The 18,577-nt window shown below is 40.7% G+C and overlaps 2 protein-coding genes across 2 annotated transcripts; both read left to right on the forward strand.

Moving 5' to 3' along the window:
* The first annotated feature begins 879 nt into the window (after positions 1 to 879).
* aldh16a1 (aldehyde dehydrogenase 16 family, member A1) lies at positions 880 to 11,413 on the forward strand. The gene is given in 18 exon segments (XM_063903883.1): positions 880 to 1,139; positions 2,570 to 2,669; positions 2,788 to 2,914; positions 3,081 to 3,238; positions 3,912 to 3,989; positions 4,110 to 4,297; positions 4,607 to 4,765; positions 5,079 to 5,237; positions 5,338 to 5,494; positions 5,752 to 5,827; positions 5,921 to 6,026; positions 6,100 to 6,233; positions 6,323 to 6,422; positions 6,424 to 6,491; positions 8,768 to 8,969; positions 9,052 to 9,237; positions 9,338 to 9,463; positions 9,694 to 11,413. Coding segments are annotated over 18 exon segments (2,382 nt in total). The 5' UTR covers positions 880 to 1,049; the 3' UTR covers positions 9,862 to 11,413.
* A 3,176-nt stretch (positions 11,414 to 14,589) lies between these two features.
* On the forward strand, positions 14,590 to 16,371 carry LOC134878078 (ferritin, middle subunit). The gene is made up of 4 exons (XM_063903881.1): positions 14,590 to 14,912; positions 15,456 to 15,602; positions 15,812 to 15,937; positions 16,051 to 16,371. Exons 1-4 carry the CDS (start codon positions 14,811 to 14,813, stop codon positions 16,204 to 16,206), a joined length of 531 nt encoding a protein of 176 aa, XP_063759951.1. The 5' UTR covers positions 14,590 to 14,810; the 3' UTR covers positions 16,207 to 16,371.
* Positions 16,372 to 18,577: the final 2,206 nt, after the last annotated feature.

Genomic DNA, 18,577 nt, shown 5'->3' on the forward strand with positions numbered 1-18,577 from the left:
TACAAAATACAGTAAATAAAAACATGAAATAAATAAAATAATAAATATAATAATAATAATAATAAATATAATAATAATAATAATAATAATAATAAATATAATAATAATAAATATAATAATAATAATGATAAATATAATAATAATAATAAATATAATAATAATAATAATAATAATAATAATGATAAATATAATAATAATAATAATAATAATAATAATAATAAATATAATAATAATAATAATGATAAATATAATAATAATAATAATAATAATAATAATAATGATAATAATAATAATAATAATAATAATAATAATAATAATGATAATAATAATAATAATAATAATAATAATAATAATAATAATAATGATAATAATAATAATAATAATAATAATAATGATAATAATAATAATAATAATAATAATAATAATAATAATAATAATAATAATAATAATAATAATAATAATAATAATAATACAAAAACAACTTTTTTCACTGGGTCTGTAAAAATATTCTCGTCCAGAAAATATTTTGTTTGGTTTTTACCAAAATTAAGCAAATGCATTTATTTGATAAAACAAAGCATTTATACCCTCAGAAAATGTGCAAGTGTTATTTATGACCAGCAGGGTGAGTGTTAGAAGATGTGTGAAGTGATTTTGGAAGAACTTTATGTATAGGAAGTTATTTCATATTTTTGTTTGATCATTTTTGGGTGTTTTAATTTTAGTTTAAAAATATTTGAATTGTCAAACAAATACATTTTAAGATAAAACGTTTTTTCTAATAATGTATTTCTCCCTTTTTTAACAGCTCCTCGCTCCAGTGCAGCAGATGGCAGTGTGGTCTGTTTGCTCTCCTCGGGTAATGAACTCAGAGCAGCAGAGGAAGAACACCCTCCTCCTCCTCCTCCGGTCGCATGTCCACCTGCCCCAGCCTCGTCTCTTCACTTATTTTTGCAGGAACTTTAAACCAGCTTCAGAGTAAAGAAAGCCCCTGAACGCCTCTCAGGATCGGATACACGGGGGTCTGCTTCTGATCTGCTGGGTTTACTATGGCTGGAAGCACCAACAAGACTGTGCACGATATCTTCCAGAGCATGGAGTCCGGACCAGCTGCTGCCTCCAGCACCAGCACTGCACAGGTAATCTCGATACACACCTAATACTACTAATACACAGGTATAAGTACAGAATACACACCTGATACTAACACTGCACAGGTAAGCATGCTCCTAATCCTGCAGGAGAGGAGAGTAGCTGTGGTTACGTGCTGCAAACTGTCACACTGCTTACAGTTACTTTACCTGAGTATTTTTTTATACGCTACCTTGTACTTGTACTCCTCTACATTTTATATAAATACACATGTAAATATAATTACTGGTTAATGCAGTAAATCCAGCAGCAGTGTACCATTCAAACTAGCTGCACCTTTACCAGCTCTGAGAACACTTTAATGTCATTAATCATTCTAAAACATATCAGAGATATTATTCTGAAATGGACCAATCAGACAATGACTACTTTTACTGTCGCTACTTTAAGTACATTTAGAGGAGAGTACTTTCTACTTTCACTGGAGGAACATTTAGAATACTTTTACTGTGACAGAGTATTCCTACACTCTGGTACTTCTACTTTTAATGTCGCTACTTTAAGTACATTTAGATGAGAATACTTTTGTGTGCTTTCACTTTTGAATGTAGGACTTTTACTGTACTTTGTGGTGTTACTGCTGTTAGCCTCCCCCTGTTAGCATGTGAAGCATGTGAAGTCCATTAACTCACGAGACCAACATGTGACCCAGAGCTGGAGTGAAACGAAGTACATGTACTCCACTCCATATATATAATATAATATATTTGTGAGTGATTGAAGTACCTCACATTTTGACGGAAGTACAGTAACTTGAGTACATATACTTAGTTACATCCAGATGGGGGAGAAGTACTCAGGTCGTGTACATGAGGGAAAGTAGTACTCAGGTCGTGTACTTGAGGGAAAGTAGTACTCAGGTTGTGTACTCTCCTGACTGACTGCAGATGAGTCTCCTCTGGACTTTGCGCTTCTGTAATCGCTGACCCATTTCTTTATCTTCTTTATTTAGAGGAGCGGTCTCACTGACCAATCACATGTCAGCGTGGGTCAGGGTGAACAGTGACAGATCTGCACGGTTACACCTTTTCTCTGTTCACGGTTTATTTAGGGTGCACAAATAAAATCACAATAGGGCAACATCCAGATATCACTCTGCCTTCCTCTACACCAGCGGGTCCCACAGGTCCTCCGTCTCATTTCAATTACACAACAAACCACTACATCTTAGCGAGGCATGTGTCACTCACTGCTCAGTGTGATCAAGTACATGCACACAAGTACTGTACTGCAATACTTTTCTGAGTATTTCCATTTTATGCTACCTTGTACTTCTACTCCTCGACATTTCAGAAGCCGGTTTACTCCATTTACCTGAGAGTCATGTTCTTTATCACAACACAACAAGTGTATTTGTTCTGAGCAGCATTCTCATCCTGAAAGGTATTGTCTCTCTCTGTCCCCTCTGTCCTCCCAGGCCTGGTTGAACAACAACTCCCACCTCCTGGGTTTGTTCATCGATGGGAAGTCTGACGTTCCAGCAAACCGACCAAGCCGCATGCTGACGGACTGTAAAGGTGAGCGACGTTTTCAGTTTCATCTTCTTTCTAACCGGTGGGACAATTACCAGAACGATCAATGACAAGTGTGGTGTTTTTCTCCTCCTCCCTCTCCTCCTCCTCCTCCTCCTCTCAGGCACTCAGCTGTGCAGCGCAGTGGTTGCAGTGGAGGAAGATGTCTCAGTTTGTGCCTCCTCTTCTCTGAGCGGCTTCAGGACCTGGAGCGAGCTCAGCTGCTCTCAGAGAGCCAACGTAATGCTCCGGTACAGAACCCTGCAGGACTCGCATCCTTCACTTACCTAAAGTCAAATACTAGACTCCTTGAATCCTCCCTTACAAGTACAAGTCCTAAACTGAAGATGCTACCTCGGTAAACGTGTGATCAGAATGTTCTTCCCACACCTCACTGTGTTTCCTGTCCTCTCTCAGGATGGTGGGGGTGCTTGGTCAGCACGGGGTGTGTGTGTCGGAGATGTTTGATCTGTGTGACGCCGCCTGCCCCCCCGCCTCCCTGGTCAGACTCCTGCAGTTCTACAGCAGCTGGGCTCAGCTCCGAGGAACTCTGATCCCTGGCTGGACTCCTCTGGGTGAGGCTGCAGCAACACCTGTAGGGAGGGTCAGGTGTCCAACCGTGCGCTTCAGCTCTAAAATATTATCTATACAACTACACCACTGTGTATATATATATTTATATACATATTTAAATTGAAGCACTTTAACACTTTTAACTTTTTATGTTAATATAAAAAAAGACTTAACATTTTTTATTTATTTAAAAAATGAAAAGATTTCCCAGTTTGGGAAAAATAAAGTATTTGTGATTCTGATTTCATTTTTATAAATGTTTGTATTTTAATTTATATATATTTTATATAATATTTGTATTTATTTGTTCTGTATTCATTTTTAATATTTGATTTAATGTTTTATTTAAATTTAACCTCTTAGATTTTGTTTATTGCACATTTTAGAGTTTAATTATAATGAATATTATAAATATATATATATATATATAAATATATTTATATATATACATATATATTTATATATATATTAATATATATATATATATCAATATATATATTAATATATATATATCAATATATATATTAATATATATATATAATATATATATTAATATATATATATTTATATATATATGTATATATATAAATATATTTATATATATAAATATATTAATATCTAGTTCAAGTCTAAAATGTGTTATTGATATTTAGTGTGTGATTCTCTTGTTTCCAGGTGTGGTGTTGGTGGTCGTCTCTGATGACTGCTCCCTCTATAACCTCATGATCAAAGTCCTGCCAGCCCTCGCCATGGGTAACACACACACACACACACACTACTTGTTAACGCTCTGGTCCATATTTCACTTTGACAGTGAGTTGTGCAGCTCACACTGATCTTACCCCTGCCTCCTGTCCTGTCTTCTTCTTCCAGGAAACTCTGTGATCGTGGTCCCGGGTCTCCGCACCGCCGCCCCGGCGCTCCTATTGGCTCAGCTGTTCACGGCAGCAGGACTTCCTGCAGGCGCTCTTAATGTGTTGACCGGAAGTGACCCGTCTCTGGGCGCTACAGTGGCCGCAAACCCGAGCATCAGCTACGTCACGTACAGCGGGAACAAGCAGGTAGTGTAGATGTGTGAATTTTGTATAAATAATTCAATCTTTTTATTTTGCTTTTTTAAACTTTATTATTTGTCTAAATATTTGTACTTTTTTATTGCACATTTTACTTAAACTAATCGTTTTTATATAATATTTCAGTCTTTTTTAAAATATTTGGATTTATTTTTAATATTCTGCGTGGTTTAAATCAATTCCTATGTTTGTTACATTTTGTCTTTCTTTTCTTTATTAATCAATTATTTTTTTATTCTAATTTGGAGCAACTAATAATGAAGCAGGATTAAATAAAGTATTTGTCCCCTCCTGCAGGACGGTGTGACTCTGTGCAAAGCGACAGCAGGGTTTGGGGTCCCGGTCTCCGTGTCCTCCATCCTCGGCGCTCGATGTCCGTTCATCGTCTTCGAGTCGTCCGACATCGACAGCGCCGTGGACGCAGTCATCCAGAGCGCCTTCAACAAGAGGAGAGAGGTGAGCCATCCCATAATCTCTCAATACAACTTTATTTAAACAGAACACACACCGCTGAAATGTATCACCGGAAAAAAGACAAAAGATGACATTAAGAAGAATACCTATAATGTAAATAAGTGCATATTTATTACTAAGGTAAAAATATCCAATAATAATGGATAACAAGTCCTCTCACTGTGGGTCTTTGGTTTTATTACTTAAGGTGTGATTAAGTAATACTATAATTTAATAATAATTAGAAGTCCAATACCACAAAGCCTGGAGGTTCTTCGGTTAAAAGCAGTGACCCCCCCCCCCCCCCCCCCCCCAGGTGCACTGGGTGCTGTGTGTGCAGGAGAGCGTTCAGGACCGGCTGGTGTCCCGCCTCAGACTCCGGATGTCGGGCATGAAGAGCGTGGGTCTGCAGAGCGAGGAGGAGCGGTTCCTGGTGGAGGCTGCAGTTCAGGAGGCCAGCAGCAGGGGGGCCACGGTGAGCACAAGCACACACACATACACACACACACACACACACACACAATCAGTAAAATCAGTTTTTAGTTAACGGTTGTTTCTCTGTCTCTGCTCCCCAGTTGGTTCAGTCCTGTGCGCCCCCCCCCTCCGGAGCTCAGTACCCCCCCACGGTGATCTGCGGTGCGGCCCCCTCCTCCCCCTTCGTGGTCTGCCCCCCACCCGGACCCCTGCTGCCCCTCCTCACCTTCAGGAGCAACTCGGAGGCCGTGACGCTGGGTGAGGAACTATGAGGGAACGTCTCAGGGGTTTTGGATCTTAGCGGTTCTTCATTTCAGCTCTGCTTATCGATTCCGGTTCTTAGTGGTTCTCGGTACCGGTTCTTTGAAGGGGGTCAGGATAGGTCACATGCTTATTCCACTAAAGACAAACACAACTGTGTGTGTGTGTGTGTGTGTGTGTGTGTGTGTGTGTGTGTGTGTGTGTGTGTGTGTGTGTGTGTGTGTGTGTGTGTGTGTGTGTGTGTGTGTTCTCAGCGAACCACAGTCCTCATGGTCAGGCAGCGTCCATCTGGACTGAAGAGCTCACTCTGGCTCTGGAGACAGCTAAGAGGTACACACACACACACACACACACACCACACACACCTGTTTCTAAATGAGACTAAATTGCTCAGTGATGTCCCCCCCCCCTCTCTGCTCTCAGTGTGTGTGTGGGCTCAGTGTGTGTGAACTCGGTCTCCGTCTCGGACCCCTGCCTCCCCGTCTCCGGACACAAGGACAGCGGCTCCTGCACCGACGGAGGAGCGGAGGTCAGTCCGGCTCACGGGACTCTTCCTGAGGGGACTGTGGGACGCCACTGACCCTCCCCTCTGTTTCTCTCAGGGTCTGTACCAGTTCCTCCGCCCGTCCTCCTCTTCCTCCCCCCCTCTCCCCCGCTCTTCCCGCCTCTCTATGGATTACTCTCACTTTGGATCTGCTGCCCCCCCCGCCATCATCATCCCGGATGCCTCTGCCAGGTGAGGCTCTTTAAATAATCACAGCACATTATCATGGCATGCATATAACTTCCTCCCTCCCTACACCCCCCCACCCCACCCCCACCCAGTGCCCCTAAGTCCCTCCCTCAGTTAGTGGGGGGGAAACAGTGTAAGTCGGTGTCGGGCTGCTGTGTGGAGGTTCAGTCAGCAGAGGGCGCCGTGTTGGCAGGTTTGTCCTGACGGAGGACGGAAGGACGTCCGCAACGCCGTGGAGGCTGCGGCCAAAGTCCAGCCAGGGTGAGAGAGACACACACACACACATACACACACACACACACACACACACACATAATGTACACAGAGTACTGCATGTTCAGCCATAATCACATGTTGTGTTTCCAGAGTTAATAAAAATACAGTGGGCACATTCACACTCTACTGTGGAAAATAACTGACACACACACACACACACACACACACACACACACACACACACACACACACACACACACACACACACACACACACACACACACACAGTCACACACACACACACACAGCCACAGGTCTATTTGGACATACAAAGGCAATACACAAATAATGAAGTTAACGGGAACATTTATTAGACTTTTATTTAAGAGCTTGAAAACATAGTTTTTCACTTGAACTGTTGTTGTTTTTATTTTATATTTGTGAGATCTCTCTCTTACTCCTTCCTTACTTTTACTGAGCAGGTTATCTTTTTAATTGTACACAAATACTGATTTTAGAATTTGATATAATTCTCATATTTAATATTATTTTATTATATTTATATATTGTTGTATTTATTACTTTTGCATTTATTTTGTACTATTATTATTATTGTTGTTGTTTTATATTATGAATTATATTTCTCTCTTTTTTTAATTGCAATTATATGCGGAACCAGTAAAGGGAAATGAAATGTTTCTCGTGCTCACGCGAAAGTTTCTCATCGTCAATGAACTCAACTACGTGATCCAAAGCGGTGTAGTTCTTGCGCCGAGAGAGACCACACGGCTTCAGAATTCGCTTTAAATGTCTTTGAGACACAACATATCGGTGACGACTTGCAAGTAACTATGTCTTTATGATGAAGTCCCAGGTCAAAATACAGCTTAACCAGTTCTTGAACACAAAGAAACACAATCTGAAATGCAGGTCCTGTCTCATGCAATATTTTGTTGCAACACCCTGAGAAAATACTTTTGCGTGCGCACGAGAAACATCTTCATTTGTTTTATTTCCCATGACTCTTTACGGGTTCTGCAATTATACAATTTATTTTTTAAATGATTTTTTGTCTCACTTTTACTGAGTTTATTTTCCGGGTTTGGCTTATTTTATATTCTTATGTTTACATTCTTGCATGTCATAGAACATTTTATTTACTACCTCCGGATCGAGCATGCATCACGTACACATGCACCATCTGTGCTCATATATTTTAACCTCTGAAATTGTATTTTATTTAAAGGATAATAAAACACTAATACAGTTAGAATGTAAAAGCTCTTAGACCCAAAACACTACTTATATAAGTGTAATTCGGCTGTAATTATACAGATGTTTATTAAGGTTTCAGGATGTCACAAGGACAGACTCCTGATTGTCAGCACGATGTTACATAATCCATTTATCGCCGGGCAAAGTTCAATTTGACAAATTAGCTGAGTCATTCTCAGTATACCAACAGAGTATCAGAGGAGTCCTATCTCTCTGCAATGCAATCAATTCCCCGTTCCTGTGGGTACATGCACAGTTATTGAGGTTTCTAACCGTCATTCCCAGTTCATAGATCAAAAAAATGAAATGCAACAACACAATCCATGTTTTTACACAAATCCCCAAAAAACTGCGAGCTTTTTCCCCTTTGGAACGAATGGGAAGTCAACGTGAACAGAGCTCAAAATCACCCGACTTTGAGGTCAAACTGCTTCGCCGTACTTCAACTTAGAAAGAAGATCCAGAGTTTAAACAGCTCTCCAGACTCTCAGCTTTATTGGACTAAAAGGGTTTCTCTATCGATGGAACAGTTCTTCTAGAATCACAGTTCAAGTTTGATGATATTTTCAGAGCGTTTCAGATTTTGTAATGTATGGGGCGTGATGACATCATCACTTAGAGTGTAGAGGGGCTTAAAATCTCCTCCCTTAAACCTGCTCTAAATCCCATAATATTCACTATTTTGACATCATTTTAGATGATTTGAGTAGCAAAATTAATCAGCGTTGTCTCGATGCCTTTATTTTATTAAACTGACTTATAAATCTGGCCCAAAAGATTCCTAGAGGGACAAAAACTCCAGCTGCCTCGCCCATAGATGCAGCAGGTCACCACGGTAACCTTGTTGCTGGGCAGATTGGGGTTGACACAGTCTGAGTGACATCGTTAAGGCAGACACACCCAAAAACACACTATTACACACACACACACACACACTGGATGTTTTTACACTTTGTCTACCTCTCCTTTGAAATAAAATAAAAAATTGGGGAATTTTCTTGTTTACAATTTTAATGTAATTTATTTTATGGTCTGTCTCTTTGCAGCTGGATGAAGAAGAGTCCGTCTGCACGCGCTCAGTCGCTCCTCTCTCTGGCTAAAGGCCTGGAGGGGAAGAGGCGGGACTTAAGTTCATCAATCGTCCAGACCGGCCTCTCATTGGACAAGGCGGACGAGGAGGTGGAGCTTAGCATCGCCAGGCTCAGCGATTGGGCGGCTTACTGTGACAAAGTGCAAGGAGGAACTCCAGTGAGGCTTTTATTTATTTTATCCAAAGTTTATGGTAAGCGTTTCCAGTACAGTTGAGCAATAACACGGTGTCTCCCCCCAGTCTCTCCCTCTGTCCGGCTCTGCTCTCTCCCTCCCCGAAGCTCTGGGAGTTGTGGGAGTCGTCCTCCCCGATAAAAACCCCCTTCTCTCTATGGTCACTCTGCTCGGCGCCGCCATTGCTTATGGGAACGCCGTCATCTTGATCCCCAGTGAGAAGAGTCCACTTCCTGCCCTGACGTTCATTCAGGTAGGTGATGGGACATCCTTCAAAATAAAAGCATGTACAGGTATATGTAACTGGAAACACTGATGTTCTTCCTCCTCCTCCTCCTCCTCCTCCTCCTCAGGTGCTCCAGGCCTCAGATCTTCCTGCAGGATTGGTGAATGTCATCACAGGAAGTAGAGATCAGCTGACGGCCGCTCTGGCCAATCACAGCGTCATCAAGGCCATCTGGTACTGGGGCAGCGCTGAGGTAAACGCACACAAATAAACGGCATTTGATTTATTATTTTATATTTATGTGTATTTGTGAGAGCAGGACACTGTGGATTCATGATGGATGAAGTGTCTGCACTAGATTTTTATTTTTATTTATATTATATATATAAATCTAAATCTACATGCTGCTTGCTTCAATGCCGATCATAGCCAGTTTAAAGAGCTTCACCCCCCCCCCCCTCCCCCTCCCCCGGTTCTCTGTAGGGCGTTCAGTTCCTGCAGCACTCCTGCAGCTCTCCCCTGAAAACACTGCTGCTCTCCAGCCAGCAGAAAGGGGGAAAAGGGGCGAGAGACTGGACTCACCCCTCAGTGCTGGAGGAGATGGGGAGGAACGCTGTGCAGTGGAAGAGCGTCTGGATCCCCACAGCATGAGGGGGAGATACCTGCTGATTAAAGGGGGGACACCTGCTGATTAAAGGGGGGACACCTGCTGATTAAAGGGGGGACACCTGCTGATTAAAGGGGGGACACCTGCTGATTAAGGGGAGACATCTGCTTTTCAAAAGTGTCAAAAAACAAAATTGGAGCCAAATCAAAGAAAAATAAATAAAACGTGAAATGTTGAAATAATGCAATATAAATATATTAGTTTCTGTTTCCTTTAATGTAGGTTTCTATCACATAAAATAAAGGAGTATGGAGCCTCCTGTAGGCTGTATCCAATGTCCTTTAAAAGATCTCCATATTGTATCAAGTATTTAAATTATGTCTTCTTATAACTTGACATCATCACCCATTAAAAGAAGTGAGAACAATTATAATGAAATGGTTTTTTGGTTATATTAATGTAATGTTTCCTCGAAATCAACTCCAGTTCAATTAACAATGGTGCATTCAGGGACAGTAGGAAGTGAAAGTTACGGGATTTATTCAGCAGGTTATGGGTGAGTGAGCAGAATGAGAAATAAAGAGATTGAATATATTAACGGTTCAAATGTTCAAATTTAAAAATGAAGCACTTAAAAGAGACCGATTTTACTGAAAGCTCAAAAATACGTACTTTCATGAAGGTCACATGTGATGTAGTTTATTATTCATACCTGTCAGAATAAACTACATTAGCTGCGTCCTTTATAATGAATGTTCTCTAACTTAACTGTAGTGGTACGCTTCTTTTTGTGTGTTTTTCCAGCATATAGTCGACACTGAAGGACAACTCACAGGCAGTATTAGCTTTTAGGGGCTAGTCACGGTTAGATCAGGTGTTTGCACAGCGTTTGTTGATCATAAATCCATTGTTAGAGCTAACTCAGTGACATTATGTGCCAAATATATTAGGTATAGGTCGACAGAACACCACACCAGCATGACAAAATGGCTAAAGAGAGATGCTATTCCTGCAGCGTGAACACAGGATGATCTCTACCTCTAGTATAAGGGCCACAGGGATGTAGTATCAGAATCAGAAATACTTTATTTATCCCAAACTAGGAAATATTTTCCGTTGCAGGAGCGAAATACAAAAAGAAGCAAATCAAATAGTAAATAGTTAGAACTCAAAAACAAGAATATAAAATAAAAATCAATGAAAATGAGTTGGACCCTGAAGGCAGCATCTCCCTGGTCCAATGGGATTTCTCCATGTGAGAATGCTGACTGGTGTGGGTTTAAGCACTTGCAGGTAGCTCTGGTTTATTAAGTATTCAGAAGACTTTAGATATGTCTACCACCAGAAAGCAGAGGTAAAATAAAGTGTCTCAGTATTTTTTTTAATACATTCCCTTTTTAAACCTTGAAACCTTGTCTGCCTTACAGGTCTTTCAATGACTCAGCAAAAAAAGATTGTCCATGCAGTGTGAACTGTTTGTGTTTATTACTGAACGATAAGGCTGTAACACATTCCCCCTGGAATCTGTGTTTCCAGAGACAACTCTGTGGGTCCGACTGTCTTTAAGCCATGATTAAAAGAAGATATTTTATTTCATTTCAACTCTCGTCTCTTTTTTTACGGCTCATTTGAAAGTAAGCCTTACTTCTTGTGTTTATTTCCCAAAACTCTGTAGGTTCAAATTCAGTTTTACACTTTAGTAGAAGAGAAATTCACAAGCGTGATAATGCAATTCAAATGAAGACCTAGTGCTACCGAGGTGCCCTGGAGCAAGGCACCAAACACCTAACGGCTCCATGGTGCAGGTATATATATTTATAAGCCAGAGGGAAAAGTCAAAAGAGGTCATCTTGTCTTTATCCGGGGGGGGGGGGGTGCTTCATTTTATAATTAAATACATATAAATATATATATAAATGTAAGAAGTTTGTAAAACGCAATAAAAGATTAAATAAAATAAATGTATTTTTGTAAAGATAACAAGTCAAAGTTAAAATGTGCAATAAATATATTCTTAAATAAAAATGTTTTAGTAAAATATGAAGTAAAAGTAAAAAGATGCAACAAAAGGATCAAATTAAATACTTTAAGAAGTTTAAGAAACATTTTCAATAAAATAACTAAGAATAAAAATATGTACAGGAACCTGAGAAAGGCAATAAATAGAAATATCAAAACCTTTAAATATTCATAGAAACCTAAGAAGTCAAAGTAGAAATAAACTCATTATTCTACACTTTATAAGATATATATTTGTTGCTGTTTTGACATCACTCACACTTTGGTTAAAACCTCGTCCAGTTATTTGTTCCTTATTTCCCGAGCCGCCTGCACTGAAGTGAACTTCCTGTCAGACGATCACAAGATGCTGAGTCACAACCATGACTCAGCACAAACCTTCACCTGATCCCAGTGTTTTACAAGACGTGTTACATGACACAGCACTATTTTAAAAAATGCTGGCAGGTATGAGAATATGGGGTCTGAAGCAATAAGGCTTTATAATTCTGTTAAATTCAGTTTTATTTTTGCGCGTTTGTGGGGATTCAGATCACGCTGCTTCACTTCCTGATTTTCAGACCATTTCTTGCACACTTTTTCTCAAAGTAACCTTGCGAAAGACGTGCATTTATAAGCATTTACATCAGGTATTAACCCGGATGTATTTCTATCTTACCAACCAGTTTTCCCTGAAGGTGGACAGATGTTTATCAGTGATGTAACTTCTGAGAAAAGTGTCCTCATGGAAAGCGCTGTGTCATCTGATCCAGAGCTACCAACCACATCAGAGTTCCTAGAAGTTTCCACAGGCCTTCATTAAAAATGCAAAGTGAAGCAGATGGGTAAGAGAAGATGGGATTACAATAAAGTGATTAAAGTGTTCCTGGAAATGAATGAAAATTCAGAGAGTCGTTTTTCAAATTAAAGGCGAGGCCCTCTGGACTGCAGCCAAAACGAACAGCATTATTACCTGCAGCCTGTTGATACAAACTATAGCCACTTTTCTCAAGTAAATTTACTCAAGTACTGTACTTTGTACTTTACTTGAGTATTTCCATGTTATGCTACTCTGTACCTCTACTCCACTACGTGTATTTAATCCCTTTAGTTGCTAGGCAGATTAGAATGAAGGATGGTAAATATAATCAGCCCTTAAATCAGACTGTAGTTCACCTGCAGTAAATCCAGCAGCTACCCTGCAGTATACAAAGCCATTCAAACTAGCTGCACCTTTACCAGCTCTGAGAACACTTTAATGATCAATCATTATAAAACATATCAGAGATATTATTGAGTTTCAGGAAGTGGGAGGACGAACAAAGCAGACTGGGCTCTGTGGAAAAATACTGGCTCAGCGTTATATCACTCTATAGTCTTATAAGGAGATCCTGTTGTCTTGCATTGTTTAAATAAAGTTCGCGCATAATATTTGCAAAAGTTTACACAAAGACTGACAGATCAAATGCAAAATAATGCCAATATTTATTTTGTTAGACAGGCTCACACACGTCTTTCTCTCCATCTATTGACCCCTCTCCATTTGTCTCAGGAGACTTTACATTTTGTACAGAACACGAATATGACCCCCTCTGTCGTTGGACCCTCACATCGGACAAGAAAACACCCCCAAAGAAATGGAAGAAACCTCCGGGAGAGCAACAGAGGAGGGATCCCTCCCCCAGGACGGACAGACAATAGATGGTGTGTGTAAATTAAAAAGACATCACAACAGAGGTATTCCAAATGATGGAAGAAGCATGAATCTATAAATGAGTAGAAGATGGATCCAAATGAATCCAAACGTTAGTGAGACTCAACTGCGAAACATTTTACATGCACATTTTTAAAAAGCAGCTTTGTTCAGATCTACGAGCAAATACAGCATTTTCTTCTTGTTTCTGCATTGAAAGAACTTTTCAGACGAGCAGTGTCTCGTAACAGTGCTGTGGTGTTGAGTAATGCAATAAAAAGCACCTTGAAAACAGCGAGTCAGCAGGGTTTTAGAGGTTGTGGTAGAACCAGTTTATTGCTGCTTTAAGGCCAAACTTGACTTCAACAAAATCAGACATGGAAGAAGTTTAAATAACAGTCTGAATTAAAAAAACTACACTGTAAAATGCTTTGTTACAGTTAAAAGTCCTGCATTGGAAATCAGCAAAATGTTACTAAAGACCCCAAAATCTTCATAATTACGAAAATGAAATAAATGTTTTTGCATTTACCATTGGTTTTGTTTATTATAGCAAATCATATTGAAGCTGTGAAGTAAAGAATACAATATTTACTTGTATTGAAGTAAATATACGAAGTGGCTTGTTTCAAGACAGACATTTTAGAATAAAATAAAAGGTAAAATAAAACATGACAAAATATTTATATTAACATGTAAAAATGTGCAATAAAAAGATGAATATAAATAAATACATAATATTTATTAAAGTTCAAATAAAAATGTGTATAAAAACAAAAGAAGAAGGTTTAATAAAATATCACCTAATACAAACATATTTCTACTTTCATGTAAAAGGTGCTATTAAACGTGAAAAAAAGCTAAATAGAATGAAATTAATTATAATAAACATATGTTTATAACATTTTCTTAATTTGAACTTTATCTCATAATGCATCATATAGCAAAACTGCTGAGTCATTGTCACCGGTCTGTCTTTAAAACCAGAGGGAACAGAGAACGCTTAGTCACCGTCACGTGCTCTGAGCTCTCACGGAAACGCGCAGTGACGTCACGGTCCTTCGGGTATAAGTACAGGAAGCGACCGATCTACCATTTCACACCCGGGAAGACTCAGAGAAACAGTTCTTGCTTCAACAGTGTTTGAACGGAACTTTTCCTTCATCTCGCTCAGAATTCACACTTAAATCCATTCCGGACACAAAGGATAGACCCCTTCTTTTGCACTACTGAAAAAAGTCATCGTAAGCTTTATTTTTGTACCGTTTTGTTAAGAAAAACCGCGAAGAAACGTCAGCTGAGATGGACTCCCAGGTGAGACAGAACTACCACCGCGACTGCGAAGCGGCCGTGAACCGCATGGTGAACATGGAGCTGTTCGCCTCCTACAACTACACTTCCATGGTAAGGAGCACACTCTTTATCGTCATTAAATAAACATTAAGAAACATGTCGATAAATGTTAGTTATCTGGTTTTTCCGTCGCCAGTATCAACAAACTGCATATCCCTCCGCACCGACGTAACATTGTATGTGCGTGGCACTATTTTCTACAGTGTGTTGATAGTTTGTGCTCTGACAGACTTTAATTGGGAACATTGTGTTCACTTGTACTTTATCTGAATATTATTATTATTTGCTACATTTACCTATTACTTCACACCATTCTAGAGGCAAATATTGTACCTTTTACTCTATTATAATGTATGTCATTGTTGTTTTTACATATAAAAACGCATATGTTGATGGTAAGGTGCAAACATAAAAAAAGCATCCCAGTACAAAAAAATGCTGCGTCATTGTGCTTGTGTTTTTTCTAACCTGAAATCATGACTCATGGTCCCGGCTGACTGCAGCCTGGCTCATAACGACTGTTTGTTGACCAGTTCAGTGTGTAATGACCCGTCTGATTTCTAATCACTGTTTTCTCCCCCCTTCGGTCTGCAGGCCTATTACTTCTCCCGTGACGACGTGGCCCTCCCCGGCTTCGCTCACTTCTTCAAGGAGAACAGCGAGGAGGAGCGAGAGCACGCAGACAAGCTGATGGCCTTCCAGAACAACCGCGGAGGACGCATCTTCCTGCAGGATGTCAAGGTGAGCGTCTGTCAGAACATCAGGTCTGCAGGATGCACCGGCAGATAATAAACCAGATAAACTGCTGAGTCACTGCATCCACCCACACCCTGCAACACTCGGGGAGCAGAGAGTCTGTGGAACTTTACCATAATGCAACAGGGCGTTGACAGATGCCTTAAAGGCTTTCTGAATGACCACCTCCTAATGAATGCATTTTGTTCCTATAGAAACCAGAGCGTGATGAGTGGGGCTCTGGTCTAGAGGCCATGCAGTGCGCTCTGCAGCTGGAGAAAAACGTGAACCAGGCTCTGCTGGATCTGCACAAACTGGCCTCTGATCACACCGACCCTCATGTGAGTAACACCTGCCGTCCCTCAAATACGATTTCACTGCTCGCTGGGATTCAGCATCTCAAATGCTCTCTCTACACTGTATTCATGGTCTGTTCTCTTCCCCCCCTCCTCAGCTGTGTGACTTCCTGGAGACCCACTACCTGAACGAGCAGGTGGAGGCCATTAAGAAGCTGGGAGACTTCATCGCCAACCTGAGCCGCATGGACGCCAACACCAACAAGATGGCAGAGTACCTGTTCGACAAGCACACCCTGGGGGGGAAGAGCTAAACGCACCTGAGACTGGAGACTCCACCGTAAAGCTCCAGCTGATCGTCACTGTCTGATCTGATGAAACATGATCTTTGACTACATTACCCATAAGCCCCCTCTTCTGTGACACTCTTACTGTGGCAGTTTCTGATCTGATGACCTGAATAAACATTTTGAGCTGGATTCTGTTTGTCTTCCGTCTTTTTCTGCTGATTTGAAGCTGTATATAACTTTAAAATGTCTGGGCTTACACGTTGACTGGCACGTATGACTATAGAGTCTCAAAGTGACCAAAAGGAAGCGTAACATGACTGAAAAGAGACGCAGAGTGAACACAAAGGGACACGATTACTACAGAGAAAGATGTAAAACCACACCGAGGCTCAACTGCTTTTAAACAGCGCTTTTTAGAATGTTTGCAGCGTTTAAGTACCTGCAGTTCTCTGCTGAAATAACCCTTACTGTATGCTTAGTTACTGAACAGGGCGTCACCATCTCATGTGAACATGGTGCACACTTCAGGTTTTAGTAACTCAGCTGATGGAGATCTGTTTACAGTCTAATGAACCAAGGGGACATTCAAAGGGTATAGCAGGACCACAAAGACGCTGAATTAACTTCAAAGTTCTGCTGCTTCATAAAGCTCTGAACGGTTCAGGGCCGAAACACATTTCTGATCTGCTGCTACATTATGATCCAGAATCCTTCTTCAGGTCTGCTTTCTGTCCCCAGAGTCAGAACTAAACCTGGATCAGTTCTTATGCTCCAAATCTCCTGAACAAACTCCCAGAAACCTGCAGGTCCGCTGCATGAGCTCTGAAATCAGGATGGATGTCTGAACTCTTCCTGTTCCACACTGAGCTGGTGGTGTCTTAATTGTGATGCAGCATGGCTCTCTGCTGGACACACTCAGTACTGCACCCTCCACCCTCAGTCCTTTTCAAATGTACTTTAAATGTTAATAAAACCTTGGAGTTTGCAAATGTTCCGTTAAAAACAACAATATGAAATAGTTCCTCCAAAGAGAGACTGGTTTGTGACCAAACTCGTAAAGTAGCACCAGAATATAATCACTGATTTCCTTTAGAATTCAGGTTTAAAGTGACAGCGTTAGACTGCGTTTTAAAGATGGAGGTGAGCGGTAAGTAGTTGGCAGGGAGGATATTATGGAGATTAACACAGAGGGACCACAAAGAGGCTAAATATCCAGGACTCCAAAGGACCAGAATTGGGCATAAAATGGACCATTTTGAGCTGGACTCTGTTGCCAGGTCCATGAATTCATATGGACTTTAATCTTTAGGTAAGGTTTCATAAACATTGAACCAGAGAGCTGTCTGGTCTGCATTTTGTATTTACTCTTTAAGTAACAGCTGATAGGGATCTGTAGTTCATAGACTACTGAACAGGGCGTCACCGTCAGGACAAAGGGTATACAATGAAAGAAACATGCTGAAATAAAAGTCAGTGATAAAAAGGCTCAACAGGTAACGTCTGTGTGTCTCGCTGGATGTGGGACAGGTGGGGGGACCTTTGAGACTCAGAGTGACCAAAGGGAGACATAGAATGAGTCCAGAGTCACACAAAATGACTGACTGAGACATTTGGAGCTGGATTCTGCTCACTGACACTCAGAAGGCGGATCACATGACTCCAGGTCTGAGGTCTTGCCCCTGGCCTCCTGTCTGTCAGAGAACTGCTGCTGGTTCATAAAGCACTGAATGGTTTGTTCTGATCTGCTGCTACATTAAGATCCAGAACCCTCAGAGTCAGAACTCAACCTGGATCAGTTCTTATGCTCCAAATCCAGGCTGGAGACTTTTAGCGGAGCTCTTCCTTTCTCACACTGCACTGTAACTTGTGTTCATGTGTTTTCAGCTGGTTCTCTTCTCCTTGCTTTTGAAGGACTGTTTCAGAGCCACTTCTGAATGTGATTCTGCTGCAGCTTTTCTGTCTGTGTTCCTTCTGGTAAAGCACTTTGAATCAGCCTGTGTTGAAAGCTGCTTTGTATTAATAAACGTGTCTTGCCGACCCGTCATGAAGCTCTGTGAGGCTGGACTTCCATATCTCAGTGATCTGTGTTGCAGGACGGCCTCAGTGCTGCTGGCTCCACTTCCTCTCACATCTCCCCGAAAGATGTGACTCAAACTTTACCGTTTCTTTATCTGCTTCTCAGTTTTCTGCTCTTAGTTTAATCAGTCCAAAACCTAACTGTGCGTCATATCTCGTTAGCAGGGTGTACAGATTACAGATAACTGCACCTAAACGACTTCATATGACCTCTGGAATATTTGATATTTACCCTGCTGATTCAGAGCTTATAAAAGCAACACAACAACAACAACAACAACATGGTGACTGTTTGGACTTTGTATAGGTTTTGATGCTT

The sequence above is a fragment of the Eleginops maclovinus genome, chromosome 16 (assembly GCF_036324505.1).
Source record: "Eleginops maclovinus isolate JMC-PN-2008 ecotype Puerto Natales chromosome 16, JC_Emac_rtc_rv5, whole genome shotgun sequence".
In the NCBI taxonomy this organism is placed as follows: domain Eukaryota; kingdom Metazoa; phylum Chordata; class Actinopteri; order Perciformes; family Eleginopidae; genus Eleginops; species Eleginops maclovinus.

Excerpts from the sequence above, each read along its gene's own strand:
- LOC134878078 (XM_063903881.1), top strand. The coding sequence starts at position 14,811 with ATGGACTCCCAGGTGAGACAGAACTACCACCGCGACTGCGAAGCGGCC. Across the intron at positions 15,603-15,811 it reads TCTTCCTGCAGGATGTCAAG|AAACCAGAGCGTGATGAGTG; the intron begins GTGAGCGTCTGT and ends TTGTTCCTATAG. Across the intron at positions 15,938-16,050 it reads CTGATCACACCGACCCTCAT|CTGTGTGACTTCCTGGAGAC; the intron begins GTGAGTAACACC and ends CCCCCTCCTCAG.